At 54.3% G+C, this 25,771-nt stretch overlaps 2 protein-coding genes across 2 annotated transcripts; both read right to left on the bottom strand.

The window, feature by feature from the left end:
- Nucleotides 1-8,957: 8,957 nt before the first annotated feature.
- LOC117436436 (hydrocephalus-inducing protein-like) lies at nt 8,958-14,582 on the bottom strand. The gene is made up of 9 exons (XM_034064490.1): nt 14,414-14,582; nt 14,018-14,237; nt 13,108-13,320; nt 11,608-11,771; nt 11,200-11,350; nt 10,723-10,953; nt 9,882-10,106; nt 9,265-9,416; nt 8,958-9,171 (listed from the first exon to the last, which is right to left on the bottom strand). The coding sequence occupies exons 1-9, from the start codon at nt 14,440-14,442 to the stop codon at nt 8,958-8,960; spliced, it is 1,599 nt and encodes a 532-aa protein (XP_033920381.1). The 5' UTR covers nt 14,443-14,582.
- A 1,093-nt stretch (nt 14,583-15,675) lies between these two features.
- Nucleotides 15,676-19,716, bottom strand: LOC117436435 (hydrocephalus-inducing protein homolog). The gene is made up of 7 exons (XM_034064489.1): nt 19,632-19,716; nt 18,712-18,846; nt 17,735-17,862; nt 17,456-17,647; nt 16,911-17,060; nt 16,120-16,195; nt 15,676-15,698 (listed from the first exon to the last, which is right to left on the bottom strand). Exons 1-7 carry the CDS (start codon nt 19,714-19,716, stop codon nt 15,676-15,678), a joined length of 789 nt encoding a protein of 262 aa, XP_033920380.1.
- Between the last annotated feature and the right edge of the window lie 6,055 nt (nt 19,717-25,771).

Raw genomic sequence — 25,771 nt, 5'->3', positions numbered from 1 at the left:
AGGCAGTGGAGGAACCGAGTCCTGCCGCTGTTCCGAACCCCGCAGCGGCCGAGAATATTCCCCGGAAGTCACCCACCGACCCCCAGCAGGATGCAGGAGACCTCGCAGCACTTCCCAGCAAGGCAGAGGAGGAAGATCCGGACTCAGGAGAAGAGAAGCTGATAGTGGGAGAGCTGGCAAGCAGGGCAGCTACATCAGCCCCAGTTGCAAAAGTTAAGCAGGGTCAGGTTTGGGTCTTGTCTAAGGTTAGACAAGTACATAGGAGCACCAGTAGACTGTTCCCAAGGCTGGACAGTCATGAGTGGCAGGGCATGTGGGACAGTATGGCCAAGTATCTGATCCACTGGGCCCCTCCAGTGCTTTGGAAGCATTGGAGGTGGAAGGCAGCTGTATGGAGTCCCCAGCAGCAAGCTGTAGAACTGCTGAAGGGGACACTGAATGATTTTGAGCCTGGTGGGCCCAGATACTTCAGGCCATCAGTCCAGAGATGCAACATAGAGATGTCTCATGATCGAGGAGTGGACTTAAGAGTGATTGTGTATTAAAAAGTAGGATCTGGGCATGACGTGAATGGTATGGAATAAGGGGTGGAAAATGTCATGGTTTGAGCATATTTTAAGGGTGTTTTTTTTTGTTCAAGGTTTTTTTTTTCCAGCCAGGTGGAGGAGGGGAGTCCAGGAGGAAGGAGAGACAGGACACCTGACCCAGGCTAGCCAATGAGGTATTCCATACCATAGCACGTGATGCCCAGGATGCATACTGGGAAAGAGAAGCTGGAGAGGAAAATGGAGGAGGGAGCACATGGTGCTCGGCCAGGCAGGGTGGAGTGAGTTATGGGTCGGTGGCTGGTGGGTGTTGTATTCTTTTCACTTGCTGTTTGCTGTATCATTATTATTTGTAGTAGTAAATGGCAGTAGGGGTTTTGTGTTATGCCTTAGCTATTAAACCGTTTTTATCTCAATCCGTGGGGGCTACATTCCTTGGATTTTCCTTCCTAACTCTCCGGGAGTTGGGGGACTTGGTTTAAACCACGACAGCACCTAAAAAGACTTATTTCAGGGTAGCTGAAAAACATTCCGTTGCTGGAATGAAAGACCTCTGGACATACCTCAGTACTGAGTCTGATCAAAATACACCTTGTAGAGAAAACCACCATCTGCAGTAAGCGGAGCTGCCTTAATGCTGAACTGATGTTATTGTTCATGCCAGGATAGAGAAGGAAACAGTAGTAGAAGCATGTCAGCTAGTTATTTTTTCACTCAAACTCCCCCCCCATCTTTGCTTACAAAGCATTACTTTTATGAGTCCTCGGGTAGCAGGTACAGAATTAACTTAAAGAACTAATGAATAAACCATGCACTATTTTTTTCCCAAAAAAGATAAACCTGCTTTTACAAAAGGTAAAAATACTTTTCCTGCTCCTGAGCTTGACAGGAGCAGCCTCAGGTACCAGCTTGCCAGCTTGTAGCCAGTTAAAGTTTTACATCTTGAGTGATGCTCAGTCAGCGTGCATATGGAGACTGCTTTACAGCACTCAGAACGTGTTCTGTTAAATCTCTAGTAAACAGAGATTTCTGCTCATGGCAGAAATGCAGCTAGAAACTCTTGTTGACAAGCCCTCCCCCCAAGAAGCACATGAAGCAAAGCCACTGCCCATCAACCCTGTATAACTGAGACAGCCACAGGTGGAGAATAAACCCCAGATTATCTTGGCCTTTTTGTACCCTAATGCCTTGTTTTTTAAGACAAGGGCAACACTAGCCAAGTAAAAAATGCTTCCATAGTGACTGCTTTTTTCATTATTGAGGACAGATTTTAAGACAGCACATGAATGAAAAAGTACTTAGTCATTTTTATTTTTAAAATCAAGGTTTATTTGAGACAAAACAGAAGCAAACACAGCTTAGCCAGCACAGGTTTCTGGTTAAATTTGTGCATTAGCTGCTGTCTAATATTGGAGTATACTAAGTCAGGGCTTGAAGGGTTTTACAGCATCCCCTAAAGCTCTGTGACTGGTGGAGCTTCTCGCTCAGTCCCCAGATGTTCTTGTGAAACAAGAACTTTAGTTATTTGGAATGTTTTAGGTTTTATTTCTATCTTTGACAACCATGAAATGATAAATAAATTCAAAAAAACAACAGTTCAAGTCTTGGTCGATACTTCCAAGTTTTGACAAAGCCAGCATCTTACATGAGAAATAGTCTGAAAAATGATTATGGACTAACTCTGTGTGGTGCTGACTTACCCACAGAAACCAAGCGGCATGTCCTGCAAAATCAGAGTGTTTGATAGAGCTGCTAAATACATAAGCATCACACAAGGTGGCTCTGCCAGATGTTATTTAACCTGAGAGAACAGAAACACACTCACCAACTTTCTAAGCCCTTGCACTTGTCCAACATTTGCTCTTCTAATGGCTCTTTCCCTTCCACAGCCACTTCCCTGCCTTTATACTCCTTTGTGCTCCACTTTCACTCTCCCATCCATCCCTGAAGTTGTTTGCTCTTATGTTTTTGGTTCAAATGAGTTTGTAGCCTCGGTCCCTAGCCTAAAGTTTTAAGGGCTTTTTTTGTGTTTTCATATTCCAGATCAGTAACAATTAAAAATCAATTCAAGTGCTATTTAAAGTGTGAAAGCACAGTCTCCTCAAGGACATAGCAGTTGGTAGGAAACTGATCTAAGCCCATGCAATTGCTCCGTCCACATTCATACAGAAAAATTTATGCTTATTCATATTTCACATTAAAAGATCCAAGTCTTAAACAGATGCAGAATCATAGAATGGGTTGGGTTGGAAAGGACTGTCACCTCTCTAGTTCCAACCCCGCCATCGCAGGAACGCCTCACACTAGATCGTGTCGCCCAAGGCTCTGTCCAATCTGGCCTTGAGCACTGCCAGGGATGGAGCATTTACCACTTCTTTGGGCAACCTATTCCAGTGCCTCACCACCCTCACAGTGAAGAAGCTCTTCCTTTTATCTAACCTGAACTCCCCCAGTTTAAGTAACCTCCTTGCCCTGTGACAGAAAAAAATATGTCCCTATTTGCTGATTGTTTCTTCCCTCCATTTCCCATCTCTTCAGCAGATCATCTCTACACCAAGGCTCCAGCCAGGGGTGAGCAAGACAAAACCAGGAGCTTCTCTAGCCTGGGAGGGGGCTAAACCTGGGGATATAACTTGTCTCTGCCGACAGAGGTGAGAGCCCCAACCAATTCTTTGCCACAGGAACTAATTGTAAGAATATATCCAGCTACTTTTCCTCACCTGGACCGATGACTGTTTGCAGCGTTACAAGCATCGCTCCCTCACTGTCCAACAGCCGCAGGCAGGACATCCCAGCAGGATGCTCTAGGACCAACAGTCCCCCCCTTCCTGCTAAGAATGACCACCCCAAAACATGTGAGGACAAACCCACTGCTCTTACACTGACTCAGGGCTCAGACAGTATCAGATTTCTTTAAAAACAGAGTTAATCAGAAGAGAGGCTGACTGCTGGTTTAGAGGTGTCTTTCAATCACAAACCTATGTGCTCTGTGCTCTGCATCCAGACACCCCAAATTGGTCACTTCCCCACCACCAACACCTACTGGTTTACTCAGCACATTCCCGATGGTGACAAGGGGTTCAAAAGAAAGCACCTTTGCTCAATGGCACCACAGTTCATGGGTGGTATGTCTGGAAGATGGAGACATAGAGGAGGGAGAGGAGAAGACAGAGAAAGGCTGGGTGGCAGAGCAGGGGTACGGTTCCCGACTCTGGAGGAGCTGTCACTTCAGGCACACTGCCGCAGCTGTACTGGGATGTTTTATACATCACTTGAGGTAAAATACCTAAATGCAAATACCAAACTTATTTCCTCAGGAAACTCTGTAGGTGGCTTTACCAAACTACAAATATACATTTTTTATACTACAAAGATACATTTTTTTCTTTCTTTGCTCTTTTTATTTTTTGCTTTTCTGAGGGGCAGGAATTGGTCTCTGGCAAGTCACTATTTACACTGGAAGAGATTTTTGCTTGATTTTCAGCAGCTGAACAGTCCTCATTAATCAGTTTAGTAATGAATAGTTCTGTCAGTTCATCCACTTCGTCCTTTTCACCTCTTTCTGTTTCCTTTTGTGGTAATTGTGCTTGAATCATTATTGCTCACAATCAAACCTGGTTCAGGCTCTTTCACATCTCTTTTTTTATCAGTCTTCTCTTGCTCACAGGTGTCTTCCTTTATTGGCAAGACAGAGAGCTTTTTACATACAATAAGAAGATTCCTATGTTGTGAAGTAAATGCTTTGGACAGCTTGTGGCATTTATAATGCCTTATTATGTTACTTTCGCTTGTAACTACAGATGAACATCCTTTTATCATACATGGATACAGAGTTATGAACCTGCTCGCACATTCCAACAAGGCATAATTTCTAGCCTTTATGGAATACACATGCTTGCCACGTTTCAGTGAATAACCCTGACGTTCTTCAACTTGAATTCCTTTTACATTTTTGTTGTCCAAGTTCAGGTTTTTCTTTAGTGTTGTTTTCCCTGACAGCCTGTTACATGCTTTTCCCAATCTGTTTTTTAGTACTCTCTGTTTGGACTTCAGTGTTTTCTCCTGGTTTGCTTTGCTTGAATTGTTTTCCTGATCTGGTGTCAGTCTCCTCGGTCTTATTAGGTGATCTTTATGCCTGTCATTATGTTCGTTAAAAATATGCCTCAAGAGGTTAGACCTAGTAGCATAAACACAGCCTTCACAGTCACCTCTGAATACACCATCATCTTCTACTTTGTTTGGCTTTATCTTAATGCCATGATCTGCCTCAAGGTGTACAACATAGTTAAGATAAGCTGTAAATGAGGACTTACACTGAGACTGATTGCAGAAAAACCTTCCCATTTCTGGAGCTGGTTTCATGTTTCCAGTTTGCTCTGGGGTCATGTTATGAAGCTTCATGTAATGTTGTATCAAGCTGGTAACTTTCCTGGAAGATGTGAGAGCAGTCACTCACCTCACACCTGAACTCTCTGACAACAGGTTTGGTTTCCACCTCATCACGTTCCTCTCTGCCTGGCTCATTCTCCTCCTTCACTTCAGCAGAGAAGGCTGGGAGGTCCGATTTGTGCATAGCTTAGTCATGAAGGATTAGGTTTTGCTGTATTGTAACAGCCGTGAAGCTGATCCTGTGGGACACTGCACTGTATCCTGTGGGACATGGCACCGGATCCTGCGGGACACTGCACCGGATCCTGTGGGACACTGCGCTGGATCCTGTGGGACACGGCACCGGATCCTATGGGACACTGCACTGGATCCTGTGGGACACTGCACTGGATCCTGTGGGACACGGCACTGGATCCTGTGGGACACTGCACCGGATCCTGTGGGACACTGCACTAGATCCTGCGGGACACTGCACCGGATCCTGCGGGACACTGCACTGGATCCTATGGGACACAGCACTGGATCCTGTGGGACACGGCACCGGATCCTGTGGGACACTGCACTGGATCCTGCGGGACACTGCACTGGATCGTGTGGGACATGGCACTGGATCCTGCGGGACACTGCACTGGATCCTGCGGGAAGCAGCACTGGATCCTGTGGGACACTGCACCGGATCCTGTGGGAAGCAGCACTGGATCCTGCGGGACGCGGGACACAGAACCAGACCCTGCAGGACACAGGCAGCTCTCACAGGGAGGTGGCACCGGCACCATGTCACCGTGGTCACCATGGAGGAGTTCTGGAATTCTGCAGACCCTGGAATCCCCCTGCTCAGCACCTGGAGGGGACACACAGGACCCCATGGATACAGCCCCCAGCACCCCATGGACACAGGCCCCAGGACACTGTGGATACAGCCCCCAGCACCCCATGGACACAGGCCCCAGGACACTGTGGATACAGCCCCCAGCACCCCATGGATGCACCCCAATAGCAGGGGTCCCCCATCCCGGGTGCAGGTCCCTGTGCAGCCCCTCACCCTGCACAGTCCAGCTGCAGCCTCTCTCCTCCCTCGGTTACTGGGACACCGGCACAACAAAACACTGGGCAGCACGGGGGAGGGTGAGGGGGTACAAGGATGTGGGAGCATAGATGGAGACATACAAGGGTGTAGGATCATAGAATCATAGAATCATAGAATAGTTAGGATTGGAAAGGACCTTAAGATCATCTAGTTCCAACCCCCCTGCCATGGGCAGGGACACCTCACACTAAACCGTGGCACCCAAGGCTTCATCCAACCTGCTCTTGAACACTGCCAGGGATGGAGCATTCACAACCTTCCTGGGCAACCCATTCCAGTGCCTCAGCACCCTCACAGCAAAGAATTTCTTCCTTATCTCCAGCCTGAACTTCCCCTGTTTAAGTTTCAACCCGTTACCCCTTGTCCTATCACTACAGTCCCTAATGAAGAGTCCCTCCCCAGCATCCCTGTAGGCCCCCTTCAGATACTGGAAGGCTTCTCTAAGGTCTCCACGCAGCCTTCTCTTCTCCAGGCTGAACAGCCCCAACTTTCTCAGCCTGTCTTCATACAGGAGCTGCTCCAGTCCCTGATCATCCTCGTGGCCTCCTCTGGACTTGTTCTAACAGTTCCATGTTCTTTTTATGCTGAGGACACCAGAACTGCACACAGTGCTCCAAGTGAGGTCTCACAAGAGCAGAGTAGAGGGGCAGGATCACCTCCTTCGACCTGCGGGTCACACTCCTTTTGATGCAGCCCAGAATACGGTTGGTTTCTGGGCTGTAAGCACACACTGCAGCTGGCTCATGTTCATTTTCTCATCAACCAACACCCCCAAGTCCTTCTCCTCAGGGCTGCTCTGAATCTCTTCTCTGCCCAACCTGTAGCTGTGCCTGGGATTTCTCCAATCCGAGTGTAGGACCTTGCACTTGGCATGGTTAAACTTCATGAGGTTGGCATCAGCCCACCTCACAAGTGTGTCCAGGTCCCTCTGGATGGCATTCCTTCCCTCTGGTGGATCAGCTGAACCACACAGCTTGGTGTCATCGGTAAACTTGCTGAGGCCGCACTCAATCCCACTGTCCATGTCAGCCACAAAGCTGTCCAACAAGACCGGTCCCAACACCGATCCCTGAGGAACACCACTCATTACTAGTCTCCAGCTGGACACTGAGCCATTGACCACAACTCTGTGTGCACCCATCCAGCCAGTTCTTTACCCACCGAGTGCTCCACCTATCAAATTGATGTCTCTCCAATTTAGAGACAAGGATGTCGTGTGGGACAGTGTTGAACGCTTTGCACAAGTCCAGGTCGGTGACATCAACTGCTCTAACCCTGTCCATTCGTTCTGTAGCCCCATCATAGAAGGCCACCCTATTGATCAGACAGGATTTCCCCCTAGTGAAGCCCTGCTGGCTGTCACCAAGCACCTGGTTGTTTTTCATGTGCCCTAGCATGCCTTCCAAGAGAATCTGCTCCCAGATGTTGCCAGGCACAGAGGTGACACTGACTGCTCTGTAATTCCCTGGGTCATCCATTTTACCCTTCTTGAAAATGGGGCTTGTATTTCCCTTTTTCCAGTCATTGGGAGCTTCACCTGACTGCCATGATTGTTCAAATATGATGGACAGTGCCTTAGCAGCTTCATTTGCCAGCTCCTTCAGGACCCACAGATGGATTTCATCAGGTCCCATGGACTTGTGCACGTTCAGGTTCTTAAGATGGTCTCGAACCAGATCCTCTCCTACAGTGCACCTAAGGTCTTCATTCTCCACTTTTTACCTTTAAGGGGAACCACCTGAAGTCTTAACCATGCTTTCCCAAAGAATCTTAGAGAATAACAGAATCATAGAACTGTTTGGATTGGAAAGGACCTAAAGATCATCTAGTTCCAACACCCTGCCACAGGCAGGGACACCTCACACAAGATCATGGTGCTCAAGGCCAGTCTAACCTGGCCTTGAACACTGCCAGGGATGGAGCATTCACCACTGCTTTGGGCAACCTGTGCCAGTGCCTCATCACCTGCACAGGGAACAATTTCTTCCTTCTAGCTGATCTGAACTTCCTCTGTTTCACTTTAAGCCCATCACCCCTTGTCCTATTGCTACCAGCCCTGATCAAGAGTCCCTCCCCAGCATCCTTGTAGGCCCCCTTCAGATACTGGAAGGCTGCTATGAGGTCTCCATGCAGCCTTCCCTTCTCCAGGCTGAACAGCCCCAACTTTCTCAGCCTGTCTTTGTACAGCAGCTGCTCCATCCCCCTTAGCATCCTCGTGGCCCTCCTCTGGATTTGCTCCAACAGCTCTACGTCCTTCTGGTGAGGACACCAGAACTCTACCCAGTGCTCCAAGTGTGGGTCTCATGAGAGCAGAGTGGAGGAGCAGGATCACCTCCCTTGACCTGGTCATGCTGGTGGTGATACAGCCCAGGACACAGAGGGTTTCTGGGCTCAAGCCCATGCTGAAGCCAGCTCATGTTCCGACCCCCAGGCCCTTGTCCTCGGGCTGCTCTGAATCACTTCTCCCTGCAGCCTGTAGCTGTGCTTGGGATTGCCCTGACCCAGGGGCAGGAGCCTGCACTCGGCTCTGATGAACTTCAGGAGGTTGGTCACCTCTCCAGCATGTCCAGGTCCCTCTGGATGCCATCCCTTCCCTCCAGCACGCTGACTGCACCACACAGCTCGGTGTCGTCAGCAAACTTGCTGAGGGTGCTCGATCCCACTGTCTGTGTCACCGACAAAGATGTTGAACAGGGTCTGCCCCAACACCCACCCCTGAGAGACACCATTCCTCACTGGTCTCCAGTTGGACATAGAGCCACTGACCGCAGCTCTCTGCGTGCAGTCATCCAGCCAATTCCTTGTCCACCGGGTGTCCATCCAGCAAATTCACGTCTCTCCCATTTAGAGACAAGGACGTCGTGTGGGAGGATGTTAAATGACATTTATTTGCTCCAGAGAGCACGAACGTGGCAGGAAGGGCCGGGGGCAGCTGCTCACTTGCGGGGGGAGGGCAGGCCCCGGAGGTGGTAGATCCAGGAGCCCCCAGGGCAGGAGACCACCAGCCTGCTGGTGACAGGAGCCGGGCCGCCCGCGAAGGAGACGGTGATGGTGGTGCTGCTCTTGGCGCGCAGCACCTCGGGGGCCCTGACGGTGAAGCCCGGGTGCTTCACTGCGTATTGGAACGCCGTGGCCTTCCGGAAGACGTTCCTGAAGGAGATGGAGGTGGTGCCGCCGGCTGGGATGAGGAAGGGGCCCTGGGCTTCAGGGGGCAGCGCAAGGCCCATGAGTGGGATGCAGTACTGCCCGCCCAATGCAGAGCTGAGCTGCAGCGTGGCCTTGGCTTCGCCCAGCTGGCAGGGCTCAAAGGTCACTTCCACGCTCAGGTCCGAGCCCCCAGCACTGGCGGGTGCCGCACTGATGGATTTTGCCGTCTGGAAGTCGGCACAGTCGGTCTGTGCAGGGGAGACAAGAGACCATGGGGGGTGGGTCACAACAGCAGAGCCAGCACCTCGGGAAGAACACGATGGTCCCCTGGCCCTGGCCTGGCCCACCCACACCACACTCCTGGTGAGTGCCTGCGGGGAATGGGCACGAGAACTGTGCAAACGTGCCCAGCAGGGACAACCCTGCACCCAAGCCCCAAGACGCCCGACTGCCAGACCTGGGCTGCAAGGGGGAAGCAAGCCCAGGCACCGTGGCACCTGCAAAAGCAGCTCCAACCAGGGCAGCAGACACGGGCCCGCAAGGGAGGACAGTGCAGCTGGTGACAAGCCCACACCAGTGGGAAGACCCCTGGGCTCACATGGCCACCCTGGCTCTGCCACGCCAAGCCAGAGGCACTTGGAGCCCTTGGTGGAGAGGGCTGGTGCTGGCCAGAGGAGCTGCCTCCCAGCCAGAGCCCCGGCAGCCGCGCTCACCTGTACGAGGTACTCGGTCTTCTGCTGGGCAAAATGCCGTATTTTGGTGGTGATGGTCTGACGGGAGCCCAGCCTGGTGCGGAAATACACGGGCTTCTCTGGCCTGCTCCAGGTGGCTTTCAGCTGCAGCGTGTAAAACAGAGAGCCCAAGTCGCTGCTCTGGAGCACCAGCTGCCCGCTGCTCTCACCCGTTTGCAGGGGCTGATACTCCAAGACAAGATCCGCCTGGGAGGAAGGAAGGAAAAAGCCACTTTGTCAGGCAGAGGCAGGGAACACGTGTGCCTGACAAGGGGCAGCTGGTCCCTGCTGTGCTCAGGCAGTGCCGGAAGGCTGGGCTGCCTTCCCCGCTCTGACTCCCCTCTCTCGGGCACAGCCTTGCTCCTTCTGGGGGACGGTTCACTTAGGGACAGATCCCAACAGCTCAGAGCCCTCCAGCACGATGCCAGAAGCTTCCCACCATAAAAAGCCCCTGTGCCCCCCCAGGGCACACACCACTTCCTGTCAATCCAGGCTGCAGACAACCTGGCCATGGGCTGAGGCTTGTCCTGCAGCCACTCACAGCTGGAAGCACCACACTAAATGAGGGGCACGTGGCACAAGGACCTGCCACGTGAGGCCCACTTGCAGCGTGTTCCAGGGGGCAGCAGGGCAGGCTCCACCAGCGCAGGATGATGCCCACTGGGGTTATTCTCGCACACTGCTCCCTCTCTAGATCATCGGCAGGGAGCTGCCACCACGGAAGGAAGCCCCACATGGCTCCTTTCAGGCATCACCCTTCAAGAGCACCCCCTCCAGCCAGGAGCAGGGAGAGCAGAGGGAGCCGGAGGAGCTTTGCCCCTACCTTCGACTGTGCAGGGACAGTAAAGTGCTGGGGAACGCTGACGTCAGGCACTTTGCAGTTGATGTCAAACGTCACCGGGACAGGCAGAGGGTTGTCCACCTTGACGCTGGAGGACACTCTCTGCCGAACAGCGGTGCTCATTTGAACAGTGCCCATGGGTCCTGAAGCCACCACCTTGAAAGTCACCATGTGGAACAAGTACTCTCCGGTTGTCTCATTGAGGAAGGTCACCTAAATCAGACAGAAAGGGAAGGGCTGCTCATTCCACACATGAAAACAGACCCAAAAGAGCCCACTGAGCTCAGTGCCCTGCTTCCAGGAATGGCTGTGAGCACCCACCGAGGAAGAGCACAAGACCACAGAAAGCACGTGCGGTATTTCATAGGACCTGTGCACGTGGAGGTATGAAGAGGCGTGTAGCTTCTCGGTGAGCCAACAGCTCCTTGAAGGGCCCTGCAGACCAGTGTCCTCACTTACCTTTGCCCTGAAGACTCCTTCTTTGTAGGAGAGGAAGGTGAGCTGGTAGTCCTTCTTCGCAGAGCTTGGCACGTCCATGTAGGAACACCCCTGCAGCACAGAACTGCTTTCCAGGTTCTCTGGTTTGAGCATGTCAATAACCACCAGGAACCTGTGGGTGAGAAGGACGCAGTGAAGGTCAACACGAAGGACTCCCATAGGATACCCATCGTGTGGGGGTACAATACAGCCCCTCTCACGCTCAGTGCCTCAGGCACAGGGCACCAGCTCTCATCCCCCTTGGAGGAAAGCCCTCCAGGGTGCCTCTGCACAGGCAGAACATGGGTATGGCCAGACACGGCCAAGGAGAGGGACAAGCTTTCAGGAAGGAGCTTCCAGGCACTTCCAGACTTCCTGGGCTGGACTCACCTCTGTGGTCTGTGCAGCCAGTTGGACACAGGGATGAGCTCCGTGTGGCACTTCCTGCATGGAACCTGCCGGGAAATGGCCCCTGAACACCTGGGGGCTTCAGCAGTTCCTTCCAGGTGGTAGCGTAAGCCTGTCCCGTCCGGCAGGGGGAAGAAGATGGAGCCCTACAGACAACGAATAGGACAAGTCGGCTCTGGAGCACCCCTGGCCAGCCCCATGCCTCAGGCTCTCACTGCAGCACCTTCCAGCACGCCCAGCTGGCAGAGCTCTGCCTGCAGCCCTGTCCCGTGCAGGAGGAGGCACCAGCATCGCACCTGCTCAGAGCTGGTTGTGAGTGGGTGCATGGCCCACAGGACATGGCACAGCTACAGGACACAGAGGCAGCATCTCTGGGCAAAGCAAGAAGACACGGGCCCTGCGGCAGAGCTGCTCTGCACATCCCAACACTCCCTTACTGGCCACACTCACCTGGGCACGTCCCTGCCAGCCTGTGCTCATGCAGGGACAGCCCTGGGCAGGGGGTGCCCGTCCCTGATGAGCTCCATTGCCTCAGTCCTGCTGGCCTTAGCCCCAACAGCACTGCCCAGACAGCAGCCTCTAAGCTGGCACAACAGGGGCCCACCAGCCGTGGGCCATGGAAAGCTCATATCCATGATCATTCTGGGTGCCCGTGGATCCCAGACACCTGCCTCTGCCATCTCCTCTGCCTCCACAGCAGCTGAAAGCTGCAAGACTCCTCACGCAGGCTCTACATTAAAGACATGCTGAGCACGTGCAACCCTAAGGGCACAGATCTGCTGAGCACCCTGGAGACGGAGACCAGAAATCTCTGACCTCATTTCTGGCCTACTGTAAGGTCAGCTGGAGCGGGACAAGGACCCGGCAGCTCCAGCACCCCAGAGCCCTTCTGAACTGACCCCTTATGGCACAGAAACCATTGCAGAGGGGCCAGTCACCCCCATGTGCCCAGCCTGAGACCTGCAGGAAGGGCTCCTCCCACAGCTCCTGCATGACTGTCAAGAGATCTCTCTCGTTTCCCACTTGCCTGTTCACGGCCAGGAGGGCACTGAGAAACTGCAGGGCAGCTTTGCCCTTCTTGCTCCCTGCAAGCTGCACAAGGACAGGCACAAGTGGTTGTGCCCAGGGCTCGGAGAGCCTGTGCAGCCGTGCGCTGAGCGTGGGGGTCTCTGAGCCCCCTGGGCTGCCACAAGCAGCCACCAGGAGCTGCGCAGAACAAACTTCATTTCTTGGCCTTCAGAAAGCCTGGCTCTTTAGGTCAGCTGCTCCAACACGTTTGGTGTCAGGCCCGAGTTCCCATCTGCCCTTTGCCCGTGCCTGGCCCCCAGCCACCACAAAACCCAGCTTCCAAGAGAGGGCACAGGACACCTTCAGCTTGGACAGGACCTCTGAAGGTCATCTCGGCCAACCTCCTGCCCAAAGCAGGGTGAGCTACAAGGGTCATGCCACGAGGGTCAGCACACGCTGGCACAGCTCACGTACCTGGTGCTTCTTGTTCTCAGAGCTCATGGTTAGGGGTCTGTAGGTGACCTGGTAGACCTTTTCTTTTTGCCTGGCCTCCAGATGGATAAATTCAGGCCCTTTCCAGTATTTCCCCTCAATGATGGGCTGCAGGGTCCAGGCCTCGCTGCTCGGGTTGGACAGGAGGATGGTCTGGCTCTGCCTCTCACGCACATGGCAGCTGAAAGTCAGCGTCTGTAACAGAGGAGCACAGAGGCTGCTGGGTCGTACCCACAACCCTTCCCACTCTTCTCACGCTGGCTCTGCACCAGGAACTGGAGCACAGGGAGCAGCTTTTCCTTGTCACATGCAAAAATTACGCTTTGGCCATAGCTTTTGGAGTAAATCAAGCTGGTTGCTCTTGAAGAAGGGAGCAGAACAAGCCTTTCGCATGCTGGGTGAAAGGAAACGGGGAGTCCTGAAAGGAAACTCCTGTGCAAGGACAAGATCTGCAGCCACACAGCCCCTTACTTCGTGGGCAGGAGGAAGAGGAGCTCCACACTCTCTTTGGGAGCAAGAGCCAACAGCTCCCAGGCTGCCCCATCCCAGGGACTGGATGCAGATGCCTTGCCCCTTCCTACTGCTGAATGCCCTCCCCTGGCCCAGCAGGGGGGAGAAGTGTGGCTGCAGGTGCAGTGCTGGGATACATGGCATGGGTGCTGCAGTGCAGAGCCAGGACAGCTGAGCTGCTCACTGGAGGAGCAGCACCTTGAACAGGGGAGAAAGGCAATGACAGGGCTCAGGAATTCTGGCAATCCTGCCCAGCAGTTTCTCTCTGGGATACCCCAGCACCAGCGAGTCTGTGCTCACAAGTGTCCTTCAGTTCCTGCCCTGGGAGAGATGTGGTGCAGATGCTGGGGTCCAGGGGCCCATCCTGTCCCTGCTGCGTTACCTCTTTGGGGCCAGGGGCCTCCACGCAGGATCCTGCCAGTGTAAGCCGCAGCGCCTCACTGCCCTGGATGAAGCACCGCAGCCCCTCGTACTGGACAGCCTGGCTCAGCTTCGAGGGGCGGAAGGTCACAACCAAGGGGACATCCATCCCTGGGCTGATGTAACCCTTTGTGGGGCTGATGGAAAAGTCTGGCTTGAAGCTCTCCACGTCCCACATAAACCTTGCCGAGGAAAGCACAAGGACAGGAAAGAAGGATTAGCCACGGGGAGCTGTGAAGGCAGTGTAAGCCTCAGTGTGAGGCTCCAAGTCTCTTGTGGGCTTTCCCACCACATCTCAGGCCTGACCCTGAGCCACCTGGCAATAAGGCTTCAGGCTGGGCAGGACCTACTGCTTTACCTGACTCTCGTGTCGCCCGCGTTCCGCATGACGACGCGCCGGCACGTGTAGCTCTGCTGCACCACGGCTCCAAAGCTGAGCTGGTCCTGGTCCAGGCTCACGAGGCTGCCCTGGCAGGAGCCCCGCACCACACAGAGGGAGCGCACCAGCCCGCGGCACTCCAGCAGCACTTCCCCGCTGAATGGCTGCATGCGGCGCTTCGGGGAGAAGGTCACCTCCACTTTGCAGGTGTCTCCTCTGCCCTTCAGCTTTAGATCCTTGCTGGGCTTCAAGCACAGAACCTACCCGAAGAAACGAGTGGAGACTATTTCATCTGGCAAGCGAGCTGTGGAGCCTCCCTCACCACACTCAGGGAAGAGGCTTCCAATTCCTCTTCTGTCCCCACCAGCACTGCCCCAGTCCCACTCATTCCCTCCTAGGCATTCCTAGGGAATACCAAAGGTGTTTTCTACCATGTGTCCACCTGGTCACGGTGAGGTCAACTCTGTCTTCTAAAGCTTTCACATACGTTCCAACAGAGCTGCAACTCTCCCTCTTTCAAGATTCACCTCCCTCACCTTTCCAGATCTAAAACACATGGCTGCATCCTGATGGATGTGTCTAAAACAGGCTAGAGGAATTGTGCTGCCTTCTCACTTCTGGCTCTCGGGGAGTCCTGGCACCCAGCTCAGCTGAAGCGTTCGCACTGCGGGCATCTGCTGCCAGAGCAGTGCCAGCAGGGAGGACAGGGCAGGCACAGGCAGCCAGGGCAGCCCACACCTGAGTCATTACCTACTAGCTCCCACCCACAGCAGCTCAGTGCTCCCTGCAGGCACACCAAAATGCTCTGCAGAGAAGGAACGGGCCTTACCCCAGCTTCCTGCAACTCTGGCACGGTGGACGTGACCCTCAGCTTAAAGGTGAGAGGGGCTGCACTCTTGTTGGCTACCGTGACCATCTTCTTCACCGTCTGTCCAATGCAGACGTTTCCCAGCTTCACCACCTTTCCTGGTGGATCCACAACGTCAACCTGAGGCGGTAGGGATTGATATCAAGCCAAAGGAAAGAAGGAGAAAAGGCTTTCTGCCACTCTAGTGGCAGAAACCCAAACCATGGGAGGCTGGGGAAGAGAGGAGGAAATGAGAAAACCATGCCGGTTGCCACCTGGAGTTTTAGCCTTTAGATTTCATCTCACCTTCATTTTTATGCCCCTTCCTTGGGCCTCATCAGTCAGCTTCTCTCCCGGGGCACACGGAGGCAGCAACAAGCTGTTGGGGCTGTTGTCATTTTTCGGTGTCCATAGGGGCTGTGCACAGAAGGAAGAGAAACCATAGGCAGGATGAGTTTCTTGACCTTCACCATGTGAGCAGGCTCCCCAGCCGAGCCATCCCCTCCCACATTCCTTCCCCCCAGGGGCAGGGATTATCCAAGTCCCTCTGCAGCCTGCCAGCAGAGCTGGCTAACCCTGGAAGGCCACCAGGCTTTGCCCTGCGCACTGCCCCCGTCTCCCTGCACAAGCCTGGCCATGCTGGAGTGCTGGGAATCTACAGAGTGTGCACAGACCTTCCCCCTCACCTGCTCCTCAGCAAGGTGCTGCTGCTCAAACTCCACTGAGTAAACCTCACAGGGCTTCTTCACCACCACTGTCCCCTCTTCCCCATGGCTCTGGGGCAGCAGCGGTCCCAGCTCCAGCTCTGCGGGGATGGACTCCAGCCGTGGCTCCAGACCACTTCCCAAGACCGGCACCTGCAGGCGTTGGCTGCTCTGGCAAATCTGGATCTGCAGCTCGCCCCGGTAGCACTTCTGCAAAGAAGCAGCACAGAAAGCTCCTCCGTGAAGCCCCAGCTGACAGCACCTCCAAGTCAACAATCGCCCAGGGTCAGGGGTCTTGTCAGCACCTCCAAGCTGAACCCAAAACAGGTATTTACTTAGAGCAGGGGCTACAGCATCTGCATGGCTCTCAGGAACTGCAGCGAGTCCTGCTCTGGAGCATAACTGGACAGTTGGCTCCCAGGTGGATCTAAAATGGGCTCTCAGAGGTTTTCACCTGGGCATGGGGGAGCGCAACGCTCATGAGAAAGGTCTGCTTCCTCAGACACAGTCCTGGCACTGCAGCACCAGGCAAACATCAGCTGTGTGCAAGAGGCACCTGAGCTCTCACTGGACACAAATAAGGATCATCTTCTCTGCTCAGTGCTTGCCTCTGGTCAAAGCCAGACACGAGACGCTGAAATCTCCACGAGCAATTGAGATCCCTGGGACTGTCCCCAGGCGTGGAAGCACTTGTGTCCATCCTGTCACACGCTACCAGTTTCCAAGTCACGGTGGCCACATGCAAACTGCCTTTGGGAATGCTCCATCATTTAAGCTGACTCCCGAACTGCGTGGGAACGTGCAGGGGAAACTGAGGCGCAGGAAGCTCCACGTGGAGGCAGAGCTCATCCCCCGCTCCCTGGGCTGGCCTCCCCTTACCACACTGCCCTGCCAGACCTCCTGGCGTGACACCCACCAATCTCACCTCTTCCGTGGGTGAAAAACGGACTTGGACGTGGCACTGCTGTCCTGGAGCGAGGCTTCCAGCTGAGGGCAGCACCTCAAAGCCACAGGGCACAGACTTCATCTCCTCCACCAGCTTCTGGTGCTCGCTCCCTGGCAGATGTTTGTCCACCTGCGCACACAAACCAGTGGCGTGAGGTCTCCTTGGTCTGTGAGGACAGACCCTCGGTTCCTGCAGTGCTCCGAGATGCTGGCACGGTGCAGGAAGCACCTTCATCCCACCCAGACGTGGCCACCACTGCCTAGAACTGGAGGGCAAACATGCTGGCAGGGCAGGCAGATGGGGAGGCAGTGTCCTCAGAGGAGGAGGAATGGGTGAAGACGGCAGAGAAGTGAAGCATCAGCTAGTGAACAGGCCCAGGTGAACCAGCCTTGCTCTGTACCCTCAAAAGCTTCCTCAAGCGAGCTGCAGCCCAAGTGCTCAGGCAGCCAGAGGGGCACAAAAGGCACGAAAGGCAAAGAGAACCCAACCAAGAAGTTGTGTGTTACACGTTGTCTGTGCTTTACCTCCTCAACAGGATCAGTCATGCTGATGGACCATTTACAGGGGACCTGGAACGTGTTGTGGAGCTGGATGGTTTCTTCCTGGCACTGCCCACACTGGACAGCAGAGAACTCCAGCCTGTCCCTGGACACGCAGAGGGACGGCTCAGCCACCATGGCACGGAGGCGGACCTGGAATGTGGGGCCTCCTCTGACCTAGAGAAGGACAGAGCATCCAGTTGAGAGCCCACCCGATACTCACTGCTGTGCCCAACCTGCTGCCTGCCCCAGAAGCTGGAGTACCTTGATGGGCAGGAGCACATCCACTTTTCCCAGGGGCACGTTGGCACTTTGTGGGTCGAAGCACACTTCAAATGTCTTGCTCTCACAGGAGGGCAGGCGCTTCACACGCTCCAGGCACACGCTGAAGCCTGAACACAGCAAAATAAAGCAGCTGAGATATGCAAGCAACAGGAAACGGCTCAGAAGCACGGTAAGGCCACAGGGGTGTCCTGGCTGGCAGCTCTGGGAAAGACCCCTTTGCATCTCCAGAGAAGCTGCTCTTCTCCCTTTGGCACTGCCCAAAGCAAAAGGACTTTCACAACCAGAATCCAGGGGTTACATAGTAAAAAGGAATCACATTGCTTGAGGAACTCCAGCAATTCCTTCATCAGGCACCTCAGGGAAGGATGCATAGACCTCTCCAAAGGAGAATTGCCACCTAAGATACTAAATGCTGGGGTGTTCCCTGGACAGCGGCTTAGAAGAGACGACTGGCCACCCCGCAGAGACAGCAGTCACCATGTGGTGGAGCTGCAGCCTTACCTCAAGGCCTCTTTGGGAAGCCTGTTTCCATAGAGCAGAGGATCCCACAGGCCGGTCAATAAAGGCTGAGCAGAAGTGCTCTGGCACTATGAACTCTAAACAAAGCACTTCCAAACCACAGAGGGTCCATCTGTTTGCAACATAAACCCTCAGAGTGCACAAAGAAACTGGGATGATGCTCACGGGAGCCAAGAGCAGAAGATGCTGAGAGGCGATCAAGGTGATCAGCCCTTCTGGCCCCTGCAATCAGATTTTAGGGCAGCCACAGGCAGAGCAGGTCTCTGGGCACTGCTCGCCAGAAGTCAGGCTCTTGAACAGGGCACCCAGCATGGGGGTACTAAGGAGGAAAAAGCTGTCCAAGGAAGTACTCAAATCTCCCCGTGACCAATGGCTTCAGCTGATGTGTCAGAGATAGCTCCTTCAAGCCCCCGTGAAGCCTCTCCACCATGGGTTACCTGTGTTATACAGGACATATCCATCGACACGGAAAGATGCGGGGAAGTGCCCGGTGTTGGTGATCTTCACCATGTGTGTGTGGATGTCACCAGGAACAACATAGCCAAGGTCCAGGATGTATTCGGGCAGCTCAGCTCTGAAAGGAGGAGTAAGGACACTCTGTGCCCATGGCGTGGGCTGGAGAAGCAAATGGAGTGGATAATTCTGTATTCACTGCTCTGAAAGCTCAAGCCAAGCCCAGGAAACCCAAGGCCTGAGTACCCAGTAATAACACTTGGCTAAGTCATGGGGAGTGCAGGGCCTAGGATTTATCAGCCACCAATGGGATCTTCGAGTGACTTTAAAGTGGGTACTGGACACAATTCCTATGCTGCAAAAAGCCATTGCAGAGAAGTCCACTGCATCTCCACTGATCTCAATCAAACTGCTAAGCTGGTGTCCAGCCCAAGCCTGAAACTGCTTCAGGACCTTGTCATAGCATTTCCTTGCAGAGGCCTTTGGCAGGCAATCCCATTTGGAAAAGTACATAAGGGATCTGGACCATTCCCTGCTCTTCCTGCATAGTGGGGTCTGTTTCTTGGCACAAAGACACCAGCTTTGAGATGCCCCTTTCAGAGCTGGTCAGCAGGGGAGGTGCCTGTGCTGTCTGCAAGGGCTTGCTCGTCTGCACCCCTCAGCTCTGAGAACAGAACCCAGCAGCTGTGGGGAGGGGAGCACCTCCAGAGCTCAGGGGAGCACTGTGCAAGCGAGGACACCGAGCTGCCCACAGGGAGCACATCATAGCTCTCAGCATCAGGCCCCTTCTGAAGTCCGCAGTTGTTCCCAGCTCTGAGACACAAGGAGCTCTCAGGAGCAGGCCTGCACTGCTGGCTGTTACCCTCAGGGCCCCTGCACACAGGCTACAGGACTCCCTACTAACTTGAGAAGCCTCCGATGTACACGCTGGTGAAAGGCAGTGTCCTCTGGGGGACGGGAGCTGAGAGCTTTCTGCTGTTCCACGGCATGTTCCTCCATCAGCATCTCCTCCATCTGCATCTGCAGCTGAGCATCCCACTGAGGAAAGTAAAGACAGGGGCTGCTTAGCAAAGGTCCTTCCCAAGGCACAAGCTTGTCTCAGGTGGAGGATCCCACCCTGCTCTTGTTGAGAGAGGCGATGGAGTCATTCTGTCTCACTGCTCAGTGTCTGGGACACTTCCTGCTCTCTCAGGCAGGATCAGAGCTCCAAAGAAATGAACTCCAGTGTCTCTCCCTGCCCAGTTATCAAAGCTGATCTGGACACATGGACAGACAAGCCAGAAACCTTCCAAAGCTCCAAGTATGTCCCTGCCCCCAGTTAGTGCCAAAGCAGCTTGGGCAAAAGCTCTCCTGGAAAGGGAACCATGAGAGAGCTGGAGCCTCTCGGAGATCCAGAACACAGCACAGCCTCAGGGTGCATTCAGGCTGCTGTTTTACACTCTGTAAAGCTGGCAGGGCTTGGCCAGTGAGCAACAAAACCCCCAGCACCGACCTGAATGTCCTTCAGAGCACCATAAACCCAACTGCTTGAGCACAGCCCTTAGCATCTCCTGGGGTAGTCAGGAGCTGGTGCATCTCCACGAGGGACAACTCCCAGAGGTGGGCAGCCCATGGGGCACGCTGAGCTGACACAGTCCGTGGCCAGGGCTGTGCAGGGAGGCACCCAGTGCCAGCAGAGCATGGGCACAGGGCCGTGGGGCGCAGGGGCTCCAGTGACATGCAGGAGGGTGGCACGTGTGGGACAGGGCAGCAGCTCTACTCACCACGGTGCCCGAGTCGTCCATGCGGGGCTCGGCTGCCACAGCCTCCCCCAGAGCAATGGCCTCGTCTCTCTGGCTGCCTTTGTCCAGCTTTTCTTGGGCCTTTTGGAGGATCTTCTCATATTTGGCGTTGCCTGAAAGCACAGACCACCACCAATAGCAGTGGGGCAGCACAAATCCCATGGAAGACAGGAAGCCCCATTCCCCCAACACGCAGACACAAACTGCTCCAGCAATGGAGGGAAAGGCGATCCTGCTGCTTCTCACCCCCAGACGTCTTTCTCACCACACAGAAGCATCTCAGCCCCACAACGTGATGCAAACCCAACCCTGTCAAAATCCCTGCCAGCCTCTCTTGCAGCTTCCCTGTGCTTTTCTGCCCAGCCCTCATCTTCCCAGACCTCTGGCATACGCTGGCAAGCTGTGCAGGATGGTTCCTGCGGCAAAGCCACACGGGCTCGTCTGCCAGAGACCAAGGAAGCAACCAGAGGGCTGAGTTTGCCTGACAGCCCTGAAACCTCCAGGCCTGGCGCAGGTGCCCGTGAGCTGCCCTATGGGCATATGGCATGGGGGAAAGCCAGGTGACCTTCCTGGCGAGCAGACAGGCAGTGCTCACCTTTGATGTTCCTGGGCAGGTCCAAGTGGATCCTGGGAAAGGTCCCTTCTCCTTTCAGGCAGATTTTTTCTGGCTCCAGGTGACCCACTTGGATCTGGAAAGCCCTGCAGAAGACTCCAGGCACTCCTGGCAGGTAATAGACTTTCAGCCCTTGCTGCTTGCCAGGTTCAACGTAACCCTGCGGGGCACAGAAGACGGAGGGAGGTAGTGTACCAAAGAGGACTCAGTGGAGGGATGGCTCACACGACAGACACGCTGAGGACACAAGACAGCTTCTCATACATAAGGAAACATCAGACATCACCACCTCCAGCTTTCTTGTACCCAAACGCCCGAGTCTCCTACACCAAGATGCAGTATGTCCTTCAGAGGCCTCGCAAGGCTGCTCTCTGCTCAGCATGAGCACAGCTCTTCTGCTGACAGGGTTTACCCTCTGCTAGCCAGAGCCAGGCACAACAAACCAAAGCTCTTTCACCAGCTGCTCTGGAAGAGCACCGAAGGGCCTGCACTTCCAGCAGGGCCAGCAGCTCCTGGCAGCAGCTTGCAGGAGAGGACATCAGCGTGTCATCCCTCAGGCGGACAAGCACTGAGGAAGGTGGAAGCCACTTGGCCCTTTGCTTCCTCTTCCCATTGCAAAAGGGCACCAAGGCAGGAACACTGCTCCAGCTCTAAGACACCCAGGCAGGATGACAACTGGGATGGAGTGATGCTCCAGTGATGGCACAACCAGAGAGCTCAGCACTCAGCTCCAGAGAGCTCCCGCAACCATCGTGCCTCCCACTGCTGGTTGCTGTAGGACTGCAGAGCCAGCAGCGGCCAAGGCCAGTCAGGGGCTCCATTAGGATTGTGCTCGATGCACCTCCTCTGCCTCTACAGCAATCGCTCACAGCCCCGTCTCTCCTGCCTGGTTTTGGACGGGGGTTGTGTGCTCATTCCCCCTATTTTCCCCCAAAACTCTCTCCTGGGCAGCCTGACACAGGCCGGGTGAAGCCCTTGTGCTACTCACCATGCTGGGCACGACCAGGGGCACGCCAGGTAGAGGGCTGGCTGCAGTGCCTGTGCCTGGGCTCAGCACCACAAAGGCAAATCCCAGCTTCCCACTGTTCTGCAGGGTCACTGCTGCTTCCGAGACTTTGTTAAACACCTGAGGAGAGGACAGAAGAGCAGGAAGTGACAGGCACACGTCTGCTGCTCACAATTTCATTCCTCTTCCATTGGGTCGAAAGCAAAGGAACAAAGCCCAGAAGCAGGGAGCGCACAGGAGAGATGGGCACTGGGCTCTCTGGGTTAACCCGGACAACCCGCGACTGCAGGGTACCTCTGAGCCCTACACAGGGACAGGTATTTGTGGCAGAGGTGCAATTACAACCATGGAAAGATCAGGAAGAAACCAAGGAGGGGACACAAGCCCTCTGCACTTGAAGGTGTCACCCAACAGCGAGCTGAAACACAGGAGGAGGCACTGAGGCATTTCAGGAGAAAAGGCTCCTGAACACAAGTATTTGTGGGCAAAATACAAGCCAAAAGGGAGACAAACAGGGCAACGCACACACGGCCAACAGCTGGAAACAGCTGTGGGGTTGTAACTGGAAAGAAGTATAGTGAGGGTTATTCTGGGACATTCAATCCAGCTACAGTGACTGGAAGCCCAAGTCAGCTGCCTCCTTGGCCAATGAATCAGGAGCATTGAAAGAGAGCACCTCCTTGCACCTCTGGCTTTAGGAGCGCATCAGCGGATGGACATCTGAGGGACACATCCCTCTGGAGATCACCACTGGGATCCTGCCTGCCCCAGGAGGCAGCGGTAGTTCCCTCCAAGAGGAGGGATTCCCAGCTTTGGGCTGGGCTGGAGATGGCCATTAAACACCAGCTTGGAGCTATCACCCAAACGCTGGACTTCCGAGCCACAGAGCCAGCAGAGCAGCTGGGAAGGGGGGAGAGCCCTCGACCCGGGGGGGCAGCAGCCCACCGGTCATGGCTGGAGACAAGGAGCTCTGACAAGAGCAGCGTGCGGTACCTGCAGCCCGCAGTCGATCTCGGTGGTGTCCAGGAGGTAGCTGATGCCTGAGGCCTCCCCACGCAGAGCCACCTCGTAGCAGGAGTCCAGAGCTCTCTCCGGATACACCATGCTGAAGGGAGCCTCAGGAACTCCTCTGTTGAGCAGGAGCACCTGCAGCAGCAGCAAGAAAGCAACATGGAAATACATGAAGAATCCTCTTTACTTACTGAAGGCTCACTTCTTTCCTACTTTAGCAATTTACATCTGTAAAAGGCAGAAGATGCTGAGCGCTGCTGCCAAATACAACAGGACAAGTTCTGCCTCAGGGCTTTTTCATGCAAAGCAGGGATAACTTCACACAAACAGAGCCACTCTGGCCTTATTCCCCTGACACAGAGCACTCCACTTGACCTGCAGTGGCAAGGACCTGCTCAGCACCACCAACCTGATTCAGACCCATCCCACACCTCCACCAGGCTCACTGCTGCCCACGAGCCATCCAGATCCACCCCATGCCCTGCCACCCGTCCTGCTCACCCCGTAGCTGTGGCTTGAGCCAACAAACACCTTCCCGACGCTCAGCTGGTCGCAGCTGAGTTCCACCTGGGGCCCGACGCCTTCCCCGCTGATGCACAGGGGCAGCCTGGTCTCACAGCCTGTGGAGGGAAATCTCTGTGAGCGCAATTCCTTCTGCTACCCGGCACTTTCCAGGTTGTCTCAGTGCTGCTGCCGGTCCCTGGCCTGCATGGAACCACCTCCAGATGCTCCAGGAGAAGATACGGGACCCATCTCGTCCCTCAGGAGATCAGCCTTGGGGCTGGTTTCTCATTTCTAACCAACCCCCTGGGATGGTGTCTCAGAGAACCACAGAATGGTTTGCGTTGGAAAGGACCTCAAGATCATCCACTTCCAGCCCCTTGCCATGGACAGCGACACCTTCCACTAGACCAGGCTGCTCCAAGTCCCATCCAGCCTGAACTTGAACATTGCCAGGGACGGAGCAACTTCCTTGGGCAGCCTGTTCCACTGCCTCACCACTCTCACAGCAAACAATTCCTTCTGGATATCTAAACTAAATCTCCCCTGTTTAAGCTCAAACCCATCACCCCTTGTCTCATCCCTCCAGCCCTGGAAAACCAGCCCTCTCACTGAGCAGATCACATAAGCCAGACATGTACTGCTAACATGCACATCCCTTGGTGCAAAGGCAACCGAGACCTCAAGGCTTACAGCCAAACTCCAGGGGTGGCTTCTTTCCCTCAGATTTGCTAGAGATGACAGAGCACAAGATCTTCAGTCTGAAAGCTGCTCTCAGCCACTGAAGCCTGAATCCTGGCTCAAATTTTGGACGAGATCTCACTGCCATCCCATTCTACTCTGCACACAAGGTGAGCAGCACCAGGAGGAGGAGAGAGCCACGCAACCAAGACTCATCTTGGAGGTAAATGGTCTACAGGCTCCTGGTGCTCCTTCATTAAAGCTGTGTGTGTTGCAAATGCTGGCAAACCCGTGCCAGGAAAGCTTATTCCTTCACTGCTTTGTCTCTTCTGGGGTCAGGAAGCCAGAGCCAGGCATCCTGAGCCCTGGCCTCAGACAGGAGACCACCGGGAACCGCAGGGACAGCAGCATGTGCCAGCACTGTCCTCTTGAGCCCTCCAGAGCTACACGAGATCCCAGTGGGCTGGAAGAGTGTTTGTACCTCCTCGGTGGGAACAGGAGCAGGAGGAAGGAGCTGTACCTGAGATGTCACAGTAGGCTGCCTCTTGGTAGACTCTGGCTTCTTTGGGCTTAAAGATCACATTGATTTCAAGTGAAGAATTTGGCAAGATATCTCCCTCCTGAAACAGAAGTGACAGCAAAGCATTTATCTTCAAACAGCACATTCTTGTTGCCACTACAGCCCTGTAAGCCTTTATTTAGAGCATCAGCAAAGAGCAAGGAGCAAGCAACACTTGTCAACAGAATTTAGAGGAGAGCTTGGAAGCAGCTGCAGAACACCTTCCAAAGTCCCTCGCCTTTACTGGCACCCGGAAGGGGCTTTTGTTACCCTCAGAAGAGACTGAGCTCTGGCTCAGGGATTTAAGTCTGGGCCACGCTACCAGTTCTGCAACTCTCTGCTGCTTCCTCAGGGTCTTCTCTCTCTGCTGCTCTCCCACAGGATCCTGGCCCTGGTGCTCAGGCCCAGGAAGCCTCGTCACACATTTCAGCAGGCACCCCTGGTTTCTATAGGCTCTCAATTCCTCCAACTGCCTTAAGCAAAGGCACCTCGTACAGCCCTTCAGCCCCAGCATTACAATACACTTGACGTAAGTAGCTTCACCTCTGGCAACCGTAATAACGCTCTACAGGAATTCAATATTGAGTTGACGGAAGCAGATAAAAAGAACAGAGTCATTTTTCTATCAGCACAGCCAGGCTCTGATTCCACTCTGCTCTTGGCTATTCTCAGGAATTTGTCCAGAAGAGCCTTGAACTGACTGGAGCCTCCAGCACTCCTGCAGCATCAATATTTACTAGCTACGGTTCTGCCACTGACACAGCACTGACAGCTTAGAGGACAGCCCCACAAAAATTAAAGAGCTACAACATGGGAAGTTATTGGCCTGCAGCTGCAAGTAGTTCCCTGATGCACAACCTGCTCTGAGTCAGGAGAACACGGGCAAGGACAG

Source organism: Melopsittacus undulatus, chromosome 7, assembly GCF_012275295.1.
Source record: "Melopsittacus undulatus isolate bMelUnd1 chromosome 7, bMelUnd1.mat.Z, whole genome shotgun sequence".
In the NCBI taxonomy this organism is placed as follows: Eukaryota; Metazoa; Chordata; class Aves; order Psittaciformes; family Psittaculidae; genus Melopsittacus; species Melopsittacus undulatus.
The sequence above is the reverse complement of the archived record's forward strand: the minus strand, read 5'-3'. Positions and strand labels throughout refer to the sequence as shown.

What these genes read in the sequence shown, in the direction of transcription:
- LOC117436436 (XM_034064490.1), bottom strand. Translation starts at nt 14,442, where the DNA reads ATGCGGAACGCGGGCGACACGAGAGTCAG. An exon ending in CTGAGAACAAGAAGCACCAG is followed by an intron (nt 11,772 to 13,107) that starts GTACGTGAGCTG and finishes CGTTGTCTGTAG; the next exon opens with GGCTCCATCTTCTTCCCCCT. An exon ending in AGACCGAGTACCTCGTACAG is followed by an intron (nt 9,417 to 9,881) that starts GTGAGCGCGGCT and finishes TCCCCTGCACAG; the next exon opens with ACCGACTGTGCCGACTTCCA.
- LOC117436435 (XM_034064489.1), bottom strand. Translation starts at nt 19,716, where the DNA reads ATGCCGTGGAACAGCAGAAAGCTCTCAGCTCCCGTCCCCCAGAGGACA. An exon ending in ATGTGCTCCTGCCCATCAAG is followed by an intron (nt 17,648 to 17,734) that starts GTACTCCAGCTT and finishes GTCCTTCTCTAG; the next exon opens with GTCAGAGGAGGCCCCACATT. An exon ending in TGACTGATCCTGTTGAGGAG is followed by an intron (nt 17,061 to 17,455) that starts GTAAAGCACAGA and finishes TTGTGTGCGCAG; the next exon opens with GTGGACAAACATCTGCCAGG.